The 21,892-nt window shown below is 45.1% G+C and overlaps 1 protein-coding gene across 3 annotated transcripts in view; it reads right to left on the minus strand.

The window, feature by feature from the left end:
- Nucleotides 1-21,892, minus strand: part of sec24c (SEC24 homolog C, COPII coat complex component) — a 70,560-nt gene that overhangs the window by 9,030 nt on the left and 39,638 nt on the right. For all 3 annotated transcript variants that reach the window (XM_063220675.1, XM_063220677.1, XM_063220674.1), the window contains 12 exons: nt 20,918-21,045; nt 20,497-20,635; nt 19,126-19,241; nt 18,407-18,531; nt 17,625-17,816; nt 15,342-15,435; nt 13,054-13,170; nt 12,012-12,182; nt 7,267-7,363; nt 5,293-5,438; nt 3,494-3,632; nt 3,051-3,169 (listed from right to left, as the gene is read on the minus strand). In XM_063220675.1, coding sequence (XP_063076745.1) covers nt 3,051-3,169; nt 3,494-3,632; nt 5,293-5,438; nt 7,267-7,363; nt 12,012-12,182; nt 13,054-13,170; nt 15,342-15,435; nt 17,625-17,816; nt 18,407-18,531; nt 19,126-19,241; nt 20,497-20,635; nt 20,918-21,045 — 1,583 coding nt within the window. The remainder of the gene's footprint in view (nt 1-3,050; nt 3,170-3,493; nt 3,633-5,292; nt 5,439-7,266; nt 7,364-12,011; nt 12,183-13,053; nt 13,171-15,341; nt 15,436-17,624; nt 17,817-18,406; nt 18,532-19,125; nt 19,242-20,496; nt 20,636-20,917; nt 21,046-21,892) is intronic.

Here is a 21,892-nt window from a genome sequence, read left to right on the forward strand (position 1 = left end):
GCGAGGACGCTAGGTTAGTTAAGGGGCGGGGTCCGGACAGCTGTTCACCCTATTGTGCCCTCATGATGATGTCACTGACGACAGAAAATTAATTAAATATCTTGAAAAAGCAGAATTCTAATGTCATGTTCTCATTTGCAATTGGGATGGTGAATGAAAAACAGTCCCCCAAAAGTTGTTGTGGCTAGGCTGACAGCTGGAGGACAGGAGTGTGTGCATATTGGAATGCTCTCTATGGCCGTGTCTCAAATGCCGCACTTGGGCGCTCACGCTGAAAATGTCAGTTGAGCCAGTGCACTGAAAGTGCCAGGATGATTCCCTAACAATGGCGGAAAAATGCAGTGCTTGAATGATGGACACTGCACGCACTACACGGCAGCCATGTTGACAATGACATGGAGGAAATGTGGCATTCAATTCAGTGGAAGAGTTTGGTCAACAGTCTCCTAATTCTGTAAGTAATGTTGATGGGACACCAACCTTTTCATGCCAACCAAAGTATTGTATGTGTGATTGTTGTCCTTTGGGGTGAAGGACATGGAAATAGAAGCACCAGACGCTGTACATTGCAAACAGTAGCCAACTCATATTTTGGCGAGCTAATGCCATGCTCAGCCGTCACTTCCGGCGAGGGCACAGTGCATAGTGCTCACATTTTTCCACGACACTATGCACTTAAGACCTCAGTGCACAGTGTGCACCCTGCACTGACTGTCAGTGCACTGACAAAAGTGCATCATTTGAGACATAGAGTGTGTTTTAATATGCGACCTTGCCTCCTCCACTTGCTTCTCGTCATCATGACATCACTGACAACAGCATTATATTTCAATATCTTGCAAAAGCTCAATTGTAGAGTCTTTTTCTCATTTGCAATTGGGATGGTGAATGAAAATCAGTCCCTCAAAAGTTGTTGTGGCTAGGCTGACAGCTGGGAAACTTTATCGTTTTCTCCATGGAGGAGGGGCCAGGAGGCGGGACGAGGAGACAAGCGCAAGTGGAGGAGACAAGCGCAAGTGGAGGAGGCAAGGTTGCATATTAAGACGCACTCAAGTCAGGGTTCATACACTTTTTCACCAATTTTTTCCCATGACTTTTCCATGACTTTTCCAAAACCTTTTTCTGAATTTCCAGGACCGAAAAACCAATGACCAATCGCGCGCGGGGGGTGGGGGCGTATTAGGCTATATTACAGGCTATATTACGTAGCCTATATTATAAATATGTAATTACTGTATATATTTATACTATAGACTATGGCATATTATATTATATATATTACATAGCCTATATTACAAGGCATATTATATTATATATATATTACATAGCCTATATTACAAATATGTAAAAAATAAACATATTAATACTACAGGTTATCTTTTACTACAAGCTATAAGCAACCATTATACTTCATGTTATATTACATTAATTCTGCTATTATTCACCATTGTTATATAATTCGCTTGTCTAATGTACAGTCAGAAATGAAAATGAATAGGCCTAGGCCAGCCTATAGCAAATTAGGTCGTGAAATCATCATGAGGACACATTTGTATCAACATGCTCTCTATGGAGATGGATAAATGCTCATCCTGCCCAAGTAAGAAATCATAGGCCTGCCTACTACACCTGCCTAAGCACAACAGTCCAAAGCTCCTGTAAGAATGATAATGTTGTCATTTGTTGTGGTCGTTGCTGGAGCAAAAAAAAGAGAGACTGCACTGTTCGTGGCATAGTTCTAGTCTGACGCCCACTCAAGGAGATGCTTGGGTGAGTTTCATTTTGTGTTACAACGATCTGACCGATTTGAAAACAAAGCCACAGATGACTTTTTCAAACTCTAGTCACGCTGCCGTTTATACCGTATTTCAAAACAGGCGCGTCATGCAGACATTGGTAGCCTAATCGTTTGACTCGCGGTCAGCTACACATAGACTACTGTAGGCCTACGGATTTCATGTAATCTTTCAGCACACTGGACAAGTTCACTCGCAGGCAGCAGGTGCATTGCTTATCAATATCAAAATCTCGGGGCTTACCGAAAGCATAAAGGTTCGCTTGGTGCCCTATCTGACAAATTAAACCAAGACCAAACAGGTCTTAGGATTGTTTCCTTTTGGCATTAGCTACGTTTCAGTGGAACCGCTAAATATTTTAAAACGCGTTTAAACTGCTAACCTGTTAGTAGCTGAGGAGGTAACCGCCTGCTGTATCTTGCCCTTCAGGTGGCTAACAAGTGCCGCTGCTTCGCCCATATCGGACGGACACATCACAACTTTCGTCCTCTCCAGCCATTGTTGATCATCTTTTCAGAAAGTTCAGCCGCGCATTGTTGAAGTAACACTTCGCGACATGCTGTCATATCGTACAGAAGCACATTTCTTTTCTAGGATTAGAGCTATGATCACCTCTCACCACCACGCACACACTACATCTAGCTCGCGCGTTACGAGGCGGGTTGCCTGGTGTGACTGATTTCTAGCGCCAAAAACGCTTGAAACGCGCCTGGAGCCATTACAACATGCGTTATTTGAACATGGTTAGGGACGCAGCTCTGGCAGCCTGCACTAGACAACATTTCCACGAGAACTCGGACATTTAGATTTTATTACGCCGTGGCATCAACTTCATAAAGATAATTGATGAAACACTGGATGGATTTCCATGACTTTTCCAAAACTTTTGACCAAAAATACGTTTTCCATAACTTTTCCAGGCCTGGAAATTTGAATTTTCAAATTCCATAACTTTTCCAGGTTTTTCATGACCGTACGAACCCTGACTCATAGCCTATGTGTGGGTAAGTGCCTGCTGCTTGTTACGAGTGGCCTTGTCCAGCGGGGGGCAGCAGAAACAAAGCTGAGACACACAATGGCTTGTGTGTGTGGTGTGTGTGCGCTTAAGTGTTTGCTCAATTAATTGTGATGATCGTGTGTGTGTGTGTGTGTGTGTGTGTGTGTGTGTGTGTGTGTGTGTGTGTGTGTGTGTGTGTGTGTGTGTGTGTGTGTGTGTGTGTGTGTGTGTGAGTGCGGGAGTGCGTTGTCTCTCACCTGTCCAGCTGAAGAGGGGCTGGCGCAGTTCTTGCGATAGCAGGCCAGGATCTGGGCACACTGGTTGATCAGGCTGTCCCGCACATTCTTCGTGGGGCCGTTCAGCACGCTACGAAATGCTGCAAACACACGCACACGGACACAGACACGGAGAGAGACAGACAGACAGACAGACAGAGAGACAGAGAGACAGACAGACAGACAGAAACACAGAGAGAGACAGACAGAGACACAGAGAGAGACAGACAGAGAGACAGACAGACAGACAGACAGACACACACATACAAACACACACACACACACACTTTGTCAGATATTCTGCCATGCATAACGAGTTGAGCATCCATTGCTAATTGACACCCAGAATGAAGACTGCCACAACAAGCAGTTTTAAACATTAGAGTAGAGTGTGTGTGTGTGTGCATGTGTCGCGTGAGACTCACCATACTTGGCGAAGAAGTTGATGATGGTGTCAGTCTCGCAGTTGCGGTAGAGATCCGCCAGCTGCGCACAGCAGTTGACCGCCATGTTGTGGACCCTCAGCCGCCTCTGGCCACCGCAGCTGGTGTACAGCACCGCACACTACAGACACAGGAGACAACACAATACACGATTAATACACGACTTACACACACACACTGTACACACACACACACACCCTGGCCACCGCAGCTGGTGTACAGCACCGCACACTACAGACACAGGAGACAACACAATACACGATTAATACACCACACACTGTACACACACACACCCTGGCCACTGCAACTGGTGTACAGCACCGCACACTGTAGGCCACAGGAGACAACACAATACACGGCTTACACACACACACACACACACACACACACACACACACACACACACACACACACACACACACACACACACACACACACACACACACACACACACACACACACACACACACACACACACACACACACACACACACACACGCGCGCGCGCGCGCGCGCGCGCGCACACACACACACACGCGCGCGCGCACACGCGCGCACACACACACACACACACACACACACACACAGGCTACTGCAGCTGGTGTACAGCACCACACACTGCAATACACAGGAGACAACACACGATAGGCAACCAATACACTATGATAACATGTTTTACTCACTCACTCACTGCAACTGCTGTACACAGGCGACGACACAATACACCACTATTGATACATGACTGACACACACTGTACACACACACAGTATAGCCCATTTTTGTAGAGAAAGTGCGCTCAACTCCGAAAAGTTTCTCACAAGGTCTTTGGGTGCGAGCAAACAGCAAAGTTCATGTGTAGTACAAAAAGCCGCACTCCCGGATCAGTTTCGTGCAGTTTTAATACTGGGTTAGCATGGCAGACAGACAGACGTTTCGGCTTAAGCCGAAATAAAGACGCTGAAGAAGGCTTAGGCCGAAACGTCTGTCTGTCTGCCATGCTAAGAAACTGATCCGGGAGTGCGGCTTTTTTACTACACAGAATAGCCCAGCCACAAATACAAACAGTGTACACACATACATACAGAAACATGCTGCTGAGTGCTGACCTTTCATGCTTGCTTAATTCTTATTCCACACAGATACCATGGTCACACACACACACACACATACTCAAACAGGCCACAGTCAGCAGAAACCAGACTCAAAGTGGAAGCTTAGGAATAAACTGCTGTGATGACAGACGTACATGACTCCTCACTTATAATCCCTCTTAGCCATCATCTCACACACACACACGCACACACGCACACACGCACGCACGCACGCACGCACGCTTTCTGGTAACCAAGTCAGGTTCAGTTCTTAAAGCCAGTTCTTAAAGGTGTGTGTGAAAGACAGATGAGCACAGTGAGAAAAACACACACACACACGCTCACACACACACGCACACGCACACGCACACGCACACGCACACGCACACGCACACGCACACGCACACACACACACACACACACACACACACACGCGCGCGCACACACACACACACACACACACACAGGTAACCAAGTCAGGTTCAGTTCTTAAAGCCACTGCTGGTGTGTGTGAAAGACTGAGGAGCACAGTGAGAGAGACTGACACAGAACACAGTGAGAAACACATGGAGAGAGAGAGAGAGAGAGAGAGAGAGAGAGAGAGAGAGAAAGAGAGAGAAAGAGAGAGATAGATAGATAAGCGAGAGAGAAACACAATGCGACAACGTGACACAACATGACAAACACACCTGCATCAAGGCGCCTGTGTCTTCGCTGAGCTTGTCGTCGTGTCTGAACTCCACGGTGATGGTCTTGTCGCAGTCCAGGCCGGCCAGCTCCACGTCCGTCGTGTTGCTCATGTAGAACGAGCCGAGGAAGTCTGTAGCCCTTATGCCTGCGGAAACACACACGCACATTAGGCGTGTAAATAACAATCATGAACACACAGGCAGCGGTGTAAATAACAATCATGTATCGAGGCATCGATCCGACGGCCAACAATTGAATCCTATCGTATCGTATCGTCTCCTGGCCAAGATGCAAGGACAATATATGGTTGCACTGATTAGGATGCAATGAATTGAAAACCATTAAACTCACTTGAATCTTATAATCTGACTTTTACATTACCCTTGCTGTGTGCGTGCGCGTGCGCGTGTGTGTGCGTGCGCGTGCGTGCGTGTGTGCGTGTGTGCGCGCGCGCGCGCGTGTGTGTGTGTGTGTGTGTGTGTGTGTGTGTGTGTGTGTGTGTGTGTGTGTGTGTGTGTGTGTGTGTCTCCGCGCACGCGCGCGTGTGTGTGTGTGTGTGTGTGTGTGTGTGTGTGTGTGTGTGTGTGTGTGTGTGTGTGTGTGTGTGTGTGTGTGTGTGTGTGTGTGTGTGCGCGCGCGTGCGCGTGTGTGTGTGTGTGTGTGTGTGTGAGCATGCGTGCGTTCAGTGTGTGTGTTTGTGTGTGTGTGCGTGTGTGTGCGTGTGTGTGTGCATGTGTGTGCGTGTGCGTGTGCGTGTGCTTATGCTTGTGCTTGTGCGTGTGCTTGTGCGTGTGTGTGTGCGCGTGTGTCTGCGTGTGTTTGTGTGTGTCTGTGTGTCTGCGTGTGTGTCTGCGCGTGTGTCTGCGCGTGTGTCTGCGCGTGTGCGTGTGTGTGTTTACATATGGGACCTTTGATTCGGGGCTTATTGAAACAGCATTACGGTTAGCATTTAATCCACCCGAGGGAGACTGGGTCAGAAGCTAAGCTAGGCTAAGCTGCAGCTTATATAACTATAACAGCGGCTAGCTAGCTAGCTAGCAGAGACCATTGTTGCTTACTACAGGGCCGCTGACAGATTTGACCAAGCCCAGGGCAAAATTAACCTGAAAGGACCCCCCTCAATACGAATAATCTAATGGGGACCCTATTCTGGCCCCTTCTCTTCTCGGGGCCCAGGAAAGATGAACCGTTTGCTCCCCCACAGTTGGCAGGCCTGCTTATTGTACAACAGCAGAGAGCAGAGCGAGACAGGAGTGCCACTGACTTCCAGTCTCTTGTGGGTGAGCCAACGCAAGAGGTCAGAGCAGAGGTTAATACTACAGGCAGAAAGTATATAGCATGACGTTAGCGAATTATGCTTCAATATCCACCACCCACCGACCGACCGACACAAGCTTTAGATTAGTATGCCATCTAGCCTGCACGTTAAAGATCTCAGCGGGAGTGCAAACAGACAAGACACTGGCTTTGAAATATTGATCGTCAAATACGGCCTACTAATAGTGCAGGCTGCACATGGACATGCTCGCTGATTCCTGATGCTAATCTCACATCAACCACTACCACGTGATACGGAAGAGACAAGACAGACAAATTAATGGAAAGAGAATGTATTGGTCGCTGCATCAAGAGCGTCCACAAACAAATGAATGCGAAGCTGTAACAAATCTGCCACACAGACAATTGACTGACCAAACAGTGGTCATGTATAGGTGGGGTTGCAGGTATGACATCACGTTGGGGGAACTCCCCCAGGATTCTAAGGTTCTACATAGACTCCTATGAGCCTGCGGAACCCCCAACGTGATGTCATAATGGTACATTTTCATAAAATGGTTAACCTGCAACCCCACCTTTAAGGTCGCGGCCATGTATAAGGTTAAGGTCTTGTAAGGTCATGCACGCCACACTTATATGATTCAAGTTGCGGCTGACTGGCTGGCTGGCTGGCTGGCTGGGTGTGGGTAACTCACCTGTGCTGGTGCGGACCCTCATGACGGCGTCGAAGCCCACCTGCTTCTGCACGTCCCGCCGCAGGTCGTGCAAGAACCGCTCCTGGTCACTCTGTGCCTGAGGACAGAACCATACAGGAATGTTCACTTCACCTACTCATAATGCCTCATCATTAGTAACCTTGGCCCATCTAGTAACCATTAAGGAGCGTTCAAATAACGTTTCATTTCTATGCCCGACCCATTCATATACAGTGCCCTCCATAATTATTGGCACCCCTGGTTGAGATGTGTTAAAAGCCTTAAAATAAATTCAGTGTTTATTGCAGAAGAATACTGTCACACTGAAAATTGTAGGAAAATGTAGCCTTCAACTCAAATGAATTGTAAGAAAATAAAAAAATCCCTGACTAAAAAATAATTATTTTTCATTAAATCACCTGTTCCACAATTATTGGCACCCTTAACAATTCCCAGGAAATAAATATAATTGAAGCATTTCTGTCATTTCTACAGTAGTTTACAAAGTTTACCAGAGTATGTAGGAACATTTAATTAGTAATTCATCACTTCCTGTTTCCCTGGGGTATAAATATGACGTGACACAGAGGCCATTTCTCTTATCCACTCTTAAACATGGGAAAGACAAAGGAACACAGCATACAAGTGAGGCAGATGTGCGTCGACCTTCACAGGTCAGGCAGAGGCTACAAGAAGATTGCCACTTAACTGCAGCTGCCCATATCCACTGTGAGAGGAATAATTAAGAAGTTCAAAACAACTGGAACAGTGGTAAACAAGCCTGGACGAGGACCCAAGTTTATTTTGCCACCACGCACAGTGAGAAGGATGGTAAGAGAAATCAAAAGATCTCCAAAGCTCACTGTTACAGAATTACAACAAATGGTAGCATCCTGGGGTCACAAAGTCTCCAAATCAACCATCAGGCGCTGTCTACACGCCAACAAGCTGTTTGGGAGGCATGCACAGAGAAAACCTTTCCTCACTCACAATCATAAACGCAAACGTCTGGAGTTCGCCAAGCGGTATTGGGGCTTCAACTGGGACCGTGTGCTTTGGTCAGATGAGACCAAGATTGAGCATTTTGGCAACAAACACTCTAAGTGGGTCTGGCGTGCCACGAAAGATGCGCATGCTGAAAAGCACCTCATACCCACTGTGAAGTATGGGGGTGGTCAGTGATGCTGTGGGGCTGTTTCGCTTCCAAAGGCCCTGGGAACCTTGTTAGGGTGCATGGCATCATGAATGCTTTGAAATACCAGGACATTTTAAATCAAAATCTGTTGCCGTCTGCCCGAAAGCTGAAGATGGGTTGTCACTGGGTCTTTCAGCAAGACAATGACCCTAAACATATGGCCAAATCTACACAGAAATGGTTCACCAGACACAAAATCAAGCTCCTCCCATGGCCATCTCAGTCCCCAGACCTCAACCCCATTGAGAACCTGTGGGGTGAGCTGAAGAGGAGAGTAGAGAGGAGAGGACCCAGGTCTTTGGATGATTTAGAGAGATTCTGCAAAGAGGAATGGCTGAAGTTCCCTCTTTCTGTCTTTTCCCATCTTGTGAAACATTATAGGAGAAGATTAGGTGCTGTTTTGTTGGCAAAAGGGGGTTGTACAAAATATTAACACCAAGGGTGCTAATAATTGTGACACACATTATTTGATGTCAAATAATTATTTCTTTATGTGGGATTTTTTCCCCACTGAATAAATGCACTTGTATTGAAGGTTGGATTTTTCTCTTTTTTTCCATTAAGGTCCCATATTATTTAGAAAAATAAATAAATAATTGGAAGCTAAAAAACACATCTCAACCAGGGGTGCCAATAATTATGGAGGGCACTGTAGCTCTGCAGTTGAGGAGAGAACCATACAGTGACGCTCACTTAGTGATAACAGCTTATTTTACACCTCCAGTTGAGATAAATAACGGAGTTTTGTCTCTCTCTTGTACAAGCACTCCTGTACTCCTCTTTTGAGGAGTTGTTCTCCTGTCGCCGTCTCAAGAAAGCCAAACAAATCAGAGACACCTGCCATTTATACACAGTTTTTTTGTCATTAATTCATTCATTCATTTCCTGAGCATAGCTGCTAGCAGCTAGCCCAATAAGATTCAATGGTAGTAATGGAAGTAACATCCTCAGACTAAGAGAACGGACAGAAGCACAGGAGAAAGCTAGAACTCAGCAGGGGTGATAGTGAAAAAAAATCCTGAGCCTGAACTTTTTTCACCTGCTCTAACGACGACGACAAGATACTGCATAGTGACGTAACAAAGGCCTATTTTGACACATTATTCAAACATTTAATAGCCTGTGTATGACCATTACTCAAGCCTGATAGTAGAAGAAAACCCTGAACCTGTAACACTTTCTGAGATAAGAATAACCTAATGGCTAATTATTATCAATGTTTTTATTTTTGCAAACTCTGTCAAGCCTGAAATCAGGCATGGAGCCTGAATACTATCAGCACTGAGTTATTCAACTCCAGGGGAGGTGTAAAATGAGCTTCAGAAATGGCACGGTATAGCTTTCATGCATCATTTTCAATGCCAGACCCATTCATAACGCTCTGCGTCTGAGGAGGGACCCATACAGGAATTTCCACATAACATTTCACTTTCAATACCATAGTAGTAGTAACTTTGACACATAACAGTTATTTCATGCTGAAAACAGGAGGGTGGAATGATGGACTAATAGGTCACACAGCTGCAGTTTGATACCATTTATGAACAAAAACAAATGGATGAATAAAATAAATGGATTAATCCTGATTGAATAATTAACAGGGATAAATTCGGTGTCATTTCTTTCAATCCACTGATAATAGATTTTTAACTGTGTATAGTTTATAATAGTGTGTATTAGTTTGTGCCTATGTGGAAATGTCTGTTCAAGATGACTGTGTACAGTTTATAATAGTGTGTATAGTTTGTGCCTTTGTGGAAATGCTTGTTCAAGATGACTGTTTATAGTTTATAATAGTGTGTATTAGCGTGTGCCTATGTGTGGAAATGCCTGTTCAAGATGACTGCCACAGCGTCTGTACTGTACTGCACTGCATGGGCATGTTCATTCCAGTGCTTGTGTGCCTCTGTATGGAATCCCCCCTGCTGGAGAAATCACCGGCCCCCGCGCTTAATTCTCAGATTACCGACCTGCATGCGTGGCTAGACAACAGCACAGTGTGTGTGTGTGTGTGTGTGTGTGTGTGTGTGTGTGTGTGTGTGTGTGTGTGTGTGTGTGTGTGTGTGTGTGTGTGTGTGTGTGTGTGTGTGTGTAGGTGAAGCAGGAAGTGGATTAAAGATGGGCCAGCTTGGGATGGCATTATGCTGAATGCCGACAGTTGCGCTGAAGGAGATTTGCATTTATTTATTTCATTTATGTATCTAGTGCACAAGTCATGTATTGCAGATGCAGAATACTAACAGCAAAAGTGCTTTCTGCCCTTACTAAAAAAAATACTTTTGAAGTTTAGCACTTCAGCTTGCTATGGTGTTCAGAAAGAGGAGAGCACTTAAGTTTTACATCAAATCTCCCTCTAAAAAAGGAGAAAAACACGACACAAGAGGGAATTCACTGGGTGCACTCATCACCCTTGCCAACCAGATACATTTCAAACACAGTTTACACCTACTGTAAAACAGTCACGTTAAGTGATGCAGTTTTCTTTTTTATATATATATATACCATTATTTTTTGGGGCTTTTTTTGCAGGACAGTGGAGGAGAGACAGGAAATGAGTGGGGAGAGAGATGGGGAAGGGCCGGCAAATGACCCGGGCCGGAATTGAACCCGGGTCGCCAGCGCAGTAACCCAGTGCCCTACTTAGGCCACGGCAAGGCCAAGTCATGCTTGCCTGGCTCTTGCCCGACCTGTAGTTCCGCACAGCTTCGTGAGCTCCACTACTAGGTCTGGGAGCGTGTAGCAGGATTCCATTTCTCCAGTCAAAAAAATAATCGCAGCATTTATTGCTCCAATATCAGCACATTCCTTCAAAAAAGTTTTCTGTTGATCTCTAAAGCGTTAATATAGTCTATGATGTGTCCTGTGACTCCTCAATGCGAGCAGCCATTGATATTGATGCAATAAATGCTCAGCATTATTTTTTGCGTCCAGAAATTGAATTCTGCCACATGCTCCCAGACCGATGTGTGTGTTTGGAGTGCCACCAGGGGGCTCCAGAGCACACACACAGAGGTCTGGCAAGAACCAGGCTAAGGTCATGCTGCTTTCAATGAAAATCCAGCAGTGTACAAATTGTATTTGGACCTGCATACTCGTCAAAGAAAAAAACGTGACAGTCTACAGCGGGGGTTCTTTTTCTATTAACGTGAATGACCTAATTGGCCGGGAAAAAGGTGACTGTCACCAAAAGGTGACGAGTTCAATGTACAGCAGATGGTAGCGGTTTCACTTCTTTCCAATTGTCTTCTGGATGAAGGCCGCAGGGCCGAAACGCGTTGGTGATTTTTAATGCTTTCGCCCAATCAATAACGTTCATTTTTTTAAATTATATTAATCAACTGATGAGCCTGGACCAAGGATATTTTTCCTCCACTCCTTTTTGAACATTGCACTCCCTACAAGAGCACCAGTTGGTTTTGAGGGATACTGGTAGCGCTCTGCCTACTCTCTGCCGTCTTCTGGATTTATTGAGTCTTAGTCGGCTTCAGACCTTTTTCTGTATATAGTATGCTTTAGACCGCTTGCATGAAGAGTTGTGTCGCATACTGACCTGGAAGTAGGTGTACTTGTAGACGGAGCCGCCGGTGGATGTGGGCACCACCCCGAGCGTGGCCACGTCCACGTACTGGTTGGGGAAGAGGAAGAGGTCCACGCAGCAGCCCTGCGCCACGCACTCCTTCGCCAGGTTGCCGTAGAAGCTGACCTGGGGCTGGAACAACGCCTGGCACGGGAGAAGGAGACAGGGGAGATTAACCCATTGACGCCTGAGGCACCTGCAAAAAAGGGTACTGAATGCCTGAGCCCTTTTAAAGAAAAGCTGCCCTCAGCCTATAAAAACCTAAATATCTCATATCTCACATAAACATATGCACTAATTTACATTTAAATGCTAAGACCCTCATCTTTCATTAGAATGTGTTCACTCATCTCAAACAAACAGAGATTTTTAATAAAGTTGTCTCAAATCTCATGAGCCTGAATGTTGCGTAATGCAGAAGAACTCTTGTAACCAGGATGGTCAATGAGCTAATGAGCTTCTGCATCCATTCTTCCAGCCAGTCCTGGCCAAGGGTGGCAGATAGGGCGCTAAATTAACTCCAGTCAACCGGCCAAATGCTGTGGAAAATTCAATTTGGCTGGTTAGAAAAGAAAGCTTATGAGCCACTTTTACTGATGGCAAGTGCATGTTTGGCTAGTGCGATTAACATCTACTAGCCACATTTGGCTTGTGATGAAAAACCTTCATTTACAGCCCTGCATTTACAAAGGCATCTCAAAAATAGCCTAGAACAAGCCTACGGCCTTTCGCTGCTATTGACAAGATCTCTGAAAAGGATGTCCTATGAAAATAGTGCATACAGTAGTATTGACCCCAAATTGTGGATTTGGCCTCAAATAGTTTATCAATACTTGTAACATAATCTTTTATAGAGAGTTTAGCACACAAGGTTTGGTCAAAACTCCCCCAATCTATGAAAAGTGACCCCGCCAAAAAATTATTCCGGAACAGTCGAGTGGAGAACAGTATGCCTTTGTCTACCGAATGAAAAAAGAGAACATTATGAAAAAAAGAGAGATGGTGTTCCCATTACCTTTTCTTTGTCGGTGCCAACTTGCTTCTTGTCCTCCCTGTTCTTCAGCTTCCCAGGGGCTTCTGCGATTGGCAGAGATGTGTGGAAGAGGAACAGCTTTCCAGCACAGTCTGCCGCCTAATGGCACAGAGAGACAGACAGACAGACAGACAAGACAGACAGGCAGGCAGACGGACACAAATGGAGCAGAATAAGAAAAACGATAGTAAGGTATTTTCAATGTCATTTTCAGGTTACCATTTCCACACACACACCAAAAGTGTACACACAAAGCCAAAGTCAAGTCAAGTCAAGTCAAGTTTATTGTCAATTTCTTTACATGCACTGGTCATACAAAGAATTTGAAATTGCGTTTCTTGCTCTCCCATGCAGACATAGACTAATCTAGGTAAGGACATAGACAGTATAGACATAGACAGTACTCATACATGGACATAGACAGTATGGACGTAGACATTGCTCATACAGACATTTAAAGTGCAAGACTGGACAACAGAAGACTTGTAGAGAACATACATTAAGAGGAGGTATTTTGTTGTGCTTTTTCTAAAAGTCCTTTATAGCGTTCTGACATAGTAATAGTAGCATTTGAAGAAAATAAATAATTAAAAAAGGTTTTATTAAATACACCAGCAGCAGTATGTGTGTGTGTGTGTGTGTTTGTATGCGTGTGTGTGTGTGTGTGTGTGTGTGTGTGTGTGTGTGTGTGTGTGTGTGTGTGTGTGTGTGTGTGTGTGTGTGTGTGTGTTTAGTGCAGGTAGAAAGTGCGGTGTGCGTCTGTGTGTGTGTACCTGTGTATGTGTGTGTGTGTGTGTGTGTATGTGTGTGAGTATGAGTTGTGTGTCAGTGTGTGTATGTTCGGGTTTTGTGCAGAAAGTGCAGTNTGCTTGTGTGTATGTGTGTATGTGTGTATGTGTGTATGTGTGTGTGTGTGTGTGTGTGTGTGTGTGTGTGTGTGTGTGTGTGTGTGTGTGTGTGGGTGTGTGTGTGTGTGTTTGTGTGTGTGTGTGTGTGTGTGTGTGTGCATGTTTTGAGTTAGTGCAGGTTGAAAGTTCAGTCACAGATGTAGTAGTGCAGGTGGAATGTTCAGTCGCAGATATGGTGGTGGGGATGAGGGGGGGGAGCGTTGTCAGTGGCCTGGCTGGCTAGAGGCTGACAGTGAAGGGAGAGTGGGTTGAGTGTTCAGTATCTTGATTGCTTGATGCATCGTGCTGCTTGCAAGCCTGGTGGTACGGGAACGGAGGCGCCTGTACCTCTTTCCAGAGGGCAGGAGGCTGAACAGTTTGTGTGCAGGGTGGCTTGTGTCTTTGATGATCATCAGTGCTTTTCGGGTGAGGCGTGCGGTGTAAATGTCCTGCAGGGAGGGGAGTGGTACTCCAATGATCTTCTTCGCTGTGTTCACAACACGCTGGAGTGTCTTCCTGTTTTTCTCCGTGCAGCTTCCTCCCCACACTGTGATGCAGCTGGACACGACGCTCTCTATGGTTCCTCTGTAGAATGTTGTCATGATGGAGGGTGTAGCACTTGCTTTCTTTAGTTTGCGCAAGAAGTAGAGACGCTGATGGGCCTTCTTCGCCAGTGATGTAGTGTTGGTGGTCCAAGAGAGGTCGTCGCTGATGTGCACTCCAAGGAACTTGGTGCTGCTCACTCTCTCCACAGCATCACCGTCGATGGTCAGTGGTGGCAGTTGTTTTTGGACCCTCTGAAAGTTGACAACAATCTCCTTGGTCTTGTTGACATTCAGCAGGAGGTTGTTGTCTTTGCACCATCTGGCCAGCAGGTCTACTTCTTCTCTGTAGTGGGTCTCATCGCCCTTAGTGATGAGGCCCACCAGTGTTGTATCATCCGCAAACTTCACTAGATGGTTAGTGCTGTGGGTCGTTGTGCAGTCATGTGTCAGCAGCGTGAACAGCAGGGGGCTGAGAACACAACCTTGCGGAGCCCCCGCTGACCTGGGATTCGTCAAAGTTTAGGTGTGTGTGTGTGTGTGTGTGTGTGTGTGTGTGTGTGTGTGTGTGTGTGTGTGTGTGTGTGTGTGTGTGTGTGTGTGTGTGTGTGTGTGTGTGTGCGCGCGCGTGTGTGTGTGTGTGTGTGTGTGTGTGTGTTTTTCTCACTGTGCTCATCTGTCTTTCACACACACCTTTAAGAACTGAACCTGACTTGGTTACCAGAAAGCGTGCGTGCGTGTGTGTGTGTGTGAGATGATGATGATTTGTTCACCCAGATACACAGTGATCGGAGGAGACCGTCTCCCGTGACTCACTCACGCACACACGCAGCTGTGCTACCTTCAAGGCTTCCAGACCAGCTTGGATCACAGGCCCAAACACCGTCTCCGTCTCCCGCGTGTCGGCAAACATCTCAGGGATCTGGTCCAGTAAACTGCCACACACACAAACATGGAGAGAAATGGTGACTTTACTGATCCAGACATTGTGATCAAACCTTGTGTTTACCGATCAGACCATGTGACCTGGAAATAAACAAGAAAATGCCCAAACATAAAATGAAATGAACAAAAATCCAGTATGGCAGGGGGAGGTGACTCTTAGGAATCCCAGGTCAGCAGGGGAAAACTGCACATAGTGCAAACTAGGGCTGTAACGATACACCCAACCCACGATTCGGTTTGTATCACGATATATGACCCACGGTTCGATATGCCCCACGATTTCACAAAAAAAATTTGAAAAAAAAATTGAAAAAAATTAAATAATAATAAGAAAATAAATGATATTTATACTTTGTAATTAATATATTTTTTGCATTTACCTGCCTGCATTAATTTTGTAGGTTTACAAGGCTGAATAATGTTCCAGATATAGGCTACCACAGCAACCTGTTCCCAGGTGTTCCCATCAAAACACAACACAGAGAAATAAGGGATATTAGTTCACCAAGGAAAAGGGCTTATAAATAGGCTAAGATCATATATATATATATATATATATATATATATATATATATATATATATATATATAGAGAGAGAGAGAGAGAGAGAGAGAGAGAGGAGAGGGGGTCAGGGTGTATGGTCATTGCTTGGCAGCTGTCTTACTTTATCAAACTTTATCCAATTAATATCCAAACATTAAAACAACACAGGCCATATATCGTCAGGAAACATGTTGTATTAAGTTAGGCTACTTAAAGAAATGCAACACTTAATTTTGATTAAGTTAAATATTTCCGTAGCTCTTTTTGATCGTGCAGCAGCGCGTGCCCGCCTACAAACCTCAAAATGAACCTCAGTTAGTTCTCACTGCTACATAACGCGGACGTTTTTCGTTTTGTTTTGTGGTTTGACATTTTATCAAGAGCGAGAATGAATGCAGAGGCTGAAATGGAGCATGCTTTCTGCTTATGCAGGCGGTAATTTTACAATATAGCCTAACATTAACGTGGGAAGAAATAATGCTGCCTAATATTCTGCCTCAACGTTCGTCCGACTTCGGGCACCTCCCTACAAGCGATTCCAGGCTGGTTTAGGCAGGCGGAGCATCTCGTGCGCTCTCTCTCTCGCTCTCTCTGCTCCATTTTACAATATAGCCTAACATTAATGTGGGAAGAAATAATGCTGCCTAATATTCTGCCTCAACGTTCGTCCGACGTCGGGCACCTCCCTACAAGCGATTCCAGGCTGGTTTGTAGGCAGGCGGAGCATCTCGTGCGCTCTCTCTCTGCTCCAACGTCAAACTCCACTCGCCATACCTTGCGCATGCATGAATAAAACAAAAATCTTGACACGTTTATAAAAGCCTTCTTGGTCTGTTGTTCATTTGTCCTTCACCTTCCGATGTTTGCCCAAGTTTTTCGTCTCACGGAGGTTGCTCAGGCAATGGATAACAACAACGTGCTGGTTGGACGGAGCATTTTATATGAGAAAGGGGTGAATGGAACTGTTACTCGAACGTGTGCGCCCTTTTTCTACTGGTCTTTTTAAGCGCATATGCAAACTCTTGCCTGTATGTTGCCTGTTGTGTTCTACACTGAGGGTAACAACTTTAAAAGGGCACATCGCGATTCTGTGAGGAAGCTTCGCGATAGGGGTTCGTGGGTCTGCGTACCGCGATCCCTCGGTTCGATGCAATATCGTTACAGCCTTAGTGGAAACAGACTGACATATGAAGAGTTCAGATGCAAAACCCCCTAACTCCATTTCTGAATACCTGCACTTCAATATTGTTAGATAACCCAGTTGTTGGTTTGGTTTACTTTTTTGTTAAAATAAAAAAATATGCAATTATGATAGCTTTGTTTTAAATAAAAATGAATTAAGATCATTTTCAGAAATGGCACTTAGGAGGTTTTGCATCTGAACCCTTCATATTGATTTCATTCGAAAGGATTCCTGCAATGCTAATCATCTAGTACTGTGGTTATCAGATGTTGGCGTGATTATTTCTTCAAACTCCTTTGGAATGATTTTACTAATGTTGACCAGCATTTACAATTCAAACTGTTTTCATCCAAAATGAATTGGCAGACTAAATTCGGTTCAGAGGCGACATATAGTCGGTGGACCAGACCGGTAATATAACTCAAATGACTGAACTGACTCATGATGGCGTACCTCTCGATAACCATGCGCGACTCGTCCACGTTGACGAGGAAGCCATCGAGGAGCGGCACGAACATGTCAGCCACGTCCGACACCACCATCATCTGGGGCTGCGCCAGCGACGCCTTCACGTTGTAGAAGTGCAGCACCTTGTTGTAGGTCACGAAGCCCACGCGCACCGGGGACGCCAGGTCCGGGTTTTCCCTGTGGTGTGGTTAAGAAAGGAAAGTAACGATTAGACGCAAGGTAGTGGTCCTACTTGTTGGCTTGACAATACGACTCAAGTGTTTTTTGGGGGAAAACAAGGGGACTCCTCACTAAGACCAGAACCATAGCCAAGAGCTATGCTGAGTTTAAATAAAACTGCAGAGGTACAATGTGTCGAGAGCCACCTAGCGCAAAGGCCAGTGTTGAATGCAACGTAGACTGCGCAGGCTATCCGGCAGCCATATATGTGACTCAGAAGAAGAGCTCCCGTATGGGTCAGCGTAGGGGCCACTACATTACTGGATATGTAATACAGCAGACTGTGTGTCTGTCTGTCTGTCTGTCTGCGTGTGCAACTGTCTGTCTGCGTGTGAATGTGTGTGTGGCGTGTGTGCGTGTGCATGTGTGTTCTTAACCTGGGCAGGTAGTCCAGCAGTGTGTGTGTGTGTTGTGTGTCTGTGCGCGTGTCTGTCTATGTGTGTGAGCGCGCATGCGCTTGTGTGTTCTTCACCTGGGCAGGTAGTCCAGCAGTGTGTGTGTGTGTGTGTGTGTGCGCGCGCGTGCGTGCGCGCATGCGTGTTCTTCACCTGGGCAGGTAGTCCAGCAGTGTCTTGAGTTCCTGGCATACGATTCCCACCATGCCGCTTCGCACAGCGTTGTAAGACACATCGATCAGGAATATGTAGGCAGGGGGCTGAGGGATCTTATTGTTCTGAAAACACACCACACACACAAACACACACTTTAAAACACCTGTGGTTTTTTATTTTTTAAAAAAAGAGCAATTCTTGAGGCTGAAGTAACAGAAAAATAACAAAATATGCAACACTATGTTCAGTGGAGAGTAACATCGTGGCAGTCTTCACTGTATAAAACAAACAACGGAAAGCTTTAACACCTGTATTTTAGAGAATTAATACAAATTATACTTCACAATCATGATGAAAAAGGAGGAAAGCAAAGTGCAGTGTAATACTGTGGCAGTCTCCACTACAAAAATGCAAAAAGAAACAACTAAAATAATATTAAATTACTAATACTTTACTTTTACAGGGGCCTATACTACAGAGCTGGTTCAGGAGTAAACCAGGTTAAGTTAAGAGGTAAATCATCTAATAGAAGAGCCTGGAGTCCTGGAGCTCTTAAGAAAATGAGGACTCTTGTCTCTTCTATTAGAGGATTTACCTCTCACCTTAACCTGGTCCAGCTTTGTAATATAGACCCCTAATTATAGTTTCGTTTAATAGTTAATAGTCAGAAGTTTAATAATTAACAGTAAATAGTTAAATGGTGCTTTCTGTGTTACCTTGCAGTAGTCGACGGTGGCCATGAACTCGTAGCTGCCCATGGAGAGCTCTGGCCGGTCGTAGCAGTCCACCCTCTTCCCCGTGTGGTCCAGATGCTGGAAGTACTGCGGAGGCACTGGGGACGCAAGACAAACATGTCGCTTAGACCAGTGGTTCTTAACCTTTTTTTCTTAACGCACCCAAGACAAGCCGTGCACCCTCTACCCAAACTTCTACATGTGTATTCACACAAAAAAAATGTTTAAGTGACTAATTACAATGATTTTTGCTTAAGCCATTAATCAATACCGTAATGACTTTAAAATGTGGACCGAAATGTGTTTTAATTTGCTCTAAATTTGGTGTAATTATTATGTTTGCAAGCAGAATTTTGGTCACAGCCTCGACACAAAAAAAATTCCGCGCACCCTCTGAAATCTCTGGTGCACCCCCAGGGGGTGCCCGCACCCCAGGTTAAGAACCACTGGCTTAGACATTTTAGAAGTCATTTACAGGGTTCCCACTCTTAATTCAGATATAAAATTCCATGATTTTCCATGACTTTCCAGACCCAAAGCAAAGAATTTCCATGACCTCTTCCGTAAAAAGAAATAACGTTAAGTTTTGAAAATGGTGAAAACTGAAGATTTTCTTCACCCCTAAAGCCGACGCCAAGCCACCGCCAGACTAAAGGGGGCTCATTGCATCCTAGAATGTTGCACATTAAAGCACGAAACCAAACCCTCTCTGGCTATGGGTTGTAGTATAACCAGTAAGAAACAATGTTATACACAAAACGAAAAAAGTTTTTGCTTCTACACAACTGTTAAAATAAATTCCATTATATTTCATGACTGTTCATGCAAAATTGTAAAATTCCATGACTGGAAAAACTTTTATGAAATTCCATGATATTCCAGAAATTCCATGACCCGTGGGAACCCTGCATTTAACACCATGTCCACAAGCAGGCGTGTTTTGGTCCTTGTGCCTAACGCACTGATGATGGCTGAGGGGCCAAAAAGCGCCTGCTTGTGGACATGGTGGTTAATGATAAGTTAATAACTCGGCTCGTGAGTGCCGATTTGCCGATTTGGTCGTGACCACCGCTACACAAGAAGAACACTTTGCACCATGTTGGTTTACCGGTGTACTTGGTTGTGTATTACTACTTTCCCTGTCTCGTGTCTGATTGACTGTAAGTGTGCGCTTTGTGTTTAATCTAATAAATCTAATAATTTGTGTTTAATGTTTTTTTTTGCTTGAGTGAGAATGTTTGAGTGTCTGTGTGCTTGAGTAAGTGAGTGTGAATGAGAATGTGTGTGAGAGTGTGTGCGTGTGCGTGTGCGAGTTTGTGTGTGTGCGTGTGCGTGTGCGTGTTTTTTACTCACCCTCCGTGACGCAGCTGCAGAAGCCGCACTGGAACTTGCGTCCGCCCTCGATGAACTGCATGTAGGGGCACATGTAGGCCTTGCAGCGGTTGCAGCGGATAGGGCCGCTCTCCCCGTGGTCCACGATGTACGGAGGCGTCTGCGGAACAAAGGAGGCATGTCAACAACATCATAGGATAGTGTGTGTGTGTGTGTGTGTGTGTGAGTGAGTGAGTGAGTGAGTGAGTGAGTGAGTGAGTGAGTGAGTGAGTGAGTGAGTGAGTGAGTGAGTGAGTGAGTGAGTGAGTGAGTGAGTGAGTGAGTGAGTGAGTGAGTGAGTGAGTGAGTGAGTGAGTGAGTGAGTGAGTGAGTGAGTGAGTGAGTGAGTGAGTGAGTGAGTGTGTGCGAGAGAAAGTGTTAATGTGTGTGTGATGCACATTACCTCATCTGCTGGCAGGGTGGCCAGGGGCTTGATGACAGCTGCCAGGGGCACCTGCGACTGCTTGGCCATGTCTGACGTGCAGGGCATGTTGTACGCCGTGCAGCGGACGAAGCGAGGACTGGCATTGCCTGGACACACAGACACACACAGACAGAAGAACGGACACAAACACGCACACTTTCAGATTTAGGTGGGTGCTCACTTAAATATTATGTCTTAAATTATTGAATGAAAAGACGGTAAAATAAGAGAAGACAAAACCCTGACAATTCTAGACCCTATCAGGTAAACGGAAAAAAGGAGGCCAGACTCCTCTGTCGTCGAACAGTTAAATTCTGAGGATTGAATGAAAAGACGGTAAAATAAGAGAAGACAAAACCCTGACAATTCTAGACTCTATCAGGTAAACGGAAAAAAGGAGTCCAGACTCCTCTGTCGTCGAACAGTTAAAATCTGAAGACTGCGTATGTTTTTCAAGGTTTTATGTTTATTTATGTTTTATTTTATTATTATTTTTACCTTATGTTTTATCTTAATGTTTTAAATGTTTTTTCTGACTCTAATTCATTTCCCTGTTTTCCTTTCATTTACATTTGTTAACTTTGTGAAGCACATTGAGTTGCACCTGTGTATGAAATGCGCTATATAAATAAACTTGCCTTGCCTTGCCTTGCCTTGCCTTTACACAGGACTAGAGCCACATTCATAAACGCATTACTTTGACCTGACTTTAAGTTGTTGGTCAATCGTGACTCCAGCAACGGACTCTACAAGACTGAGATCCTGGACCAAGCGACAGACAGCAACGTGGACACATGCAAAAACGCACGCACGTCGCACGCACAAAAAACAAAAAGCAAACCTCTCTGTCTTGCCACTACATAAAAAGTCAATTATACCAGGTAGGAGGCTTCACTCAAAAGTTTCTTCATTATTTTGAGGGTGCTGGCCAAATTAAAAAAAAAAAAATATATA

The sequence above is a fragment of the Engraulis encrasicolus genome, chromosome 17 (assembly GCF_034702125.1).
Source record: "Engraulis encrasicolus isolate BLACKSEA-1 chromosome 17, IST_EnEncr_1.0, whole genome shotgun sequence".
NCBI lineage: Eukaryota > Metazoa > Chordata > Actinopteri > Clupeiformes > Engraulidae > Engraulis > Engraulis encrasicolus.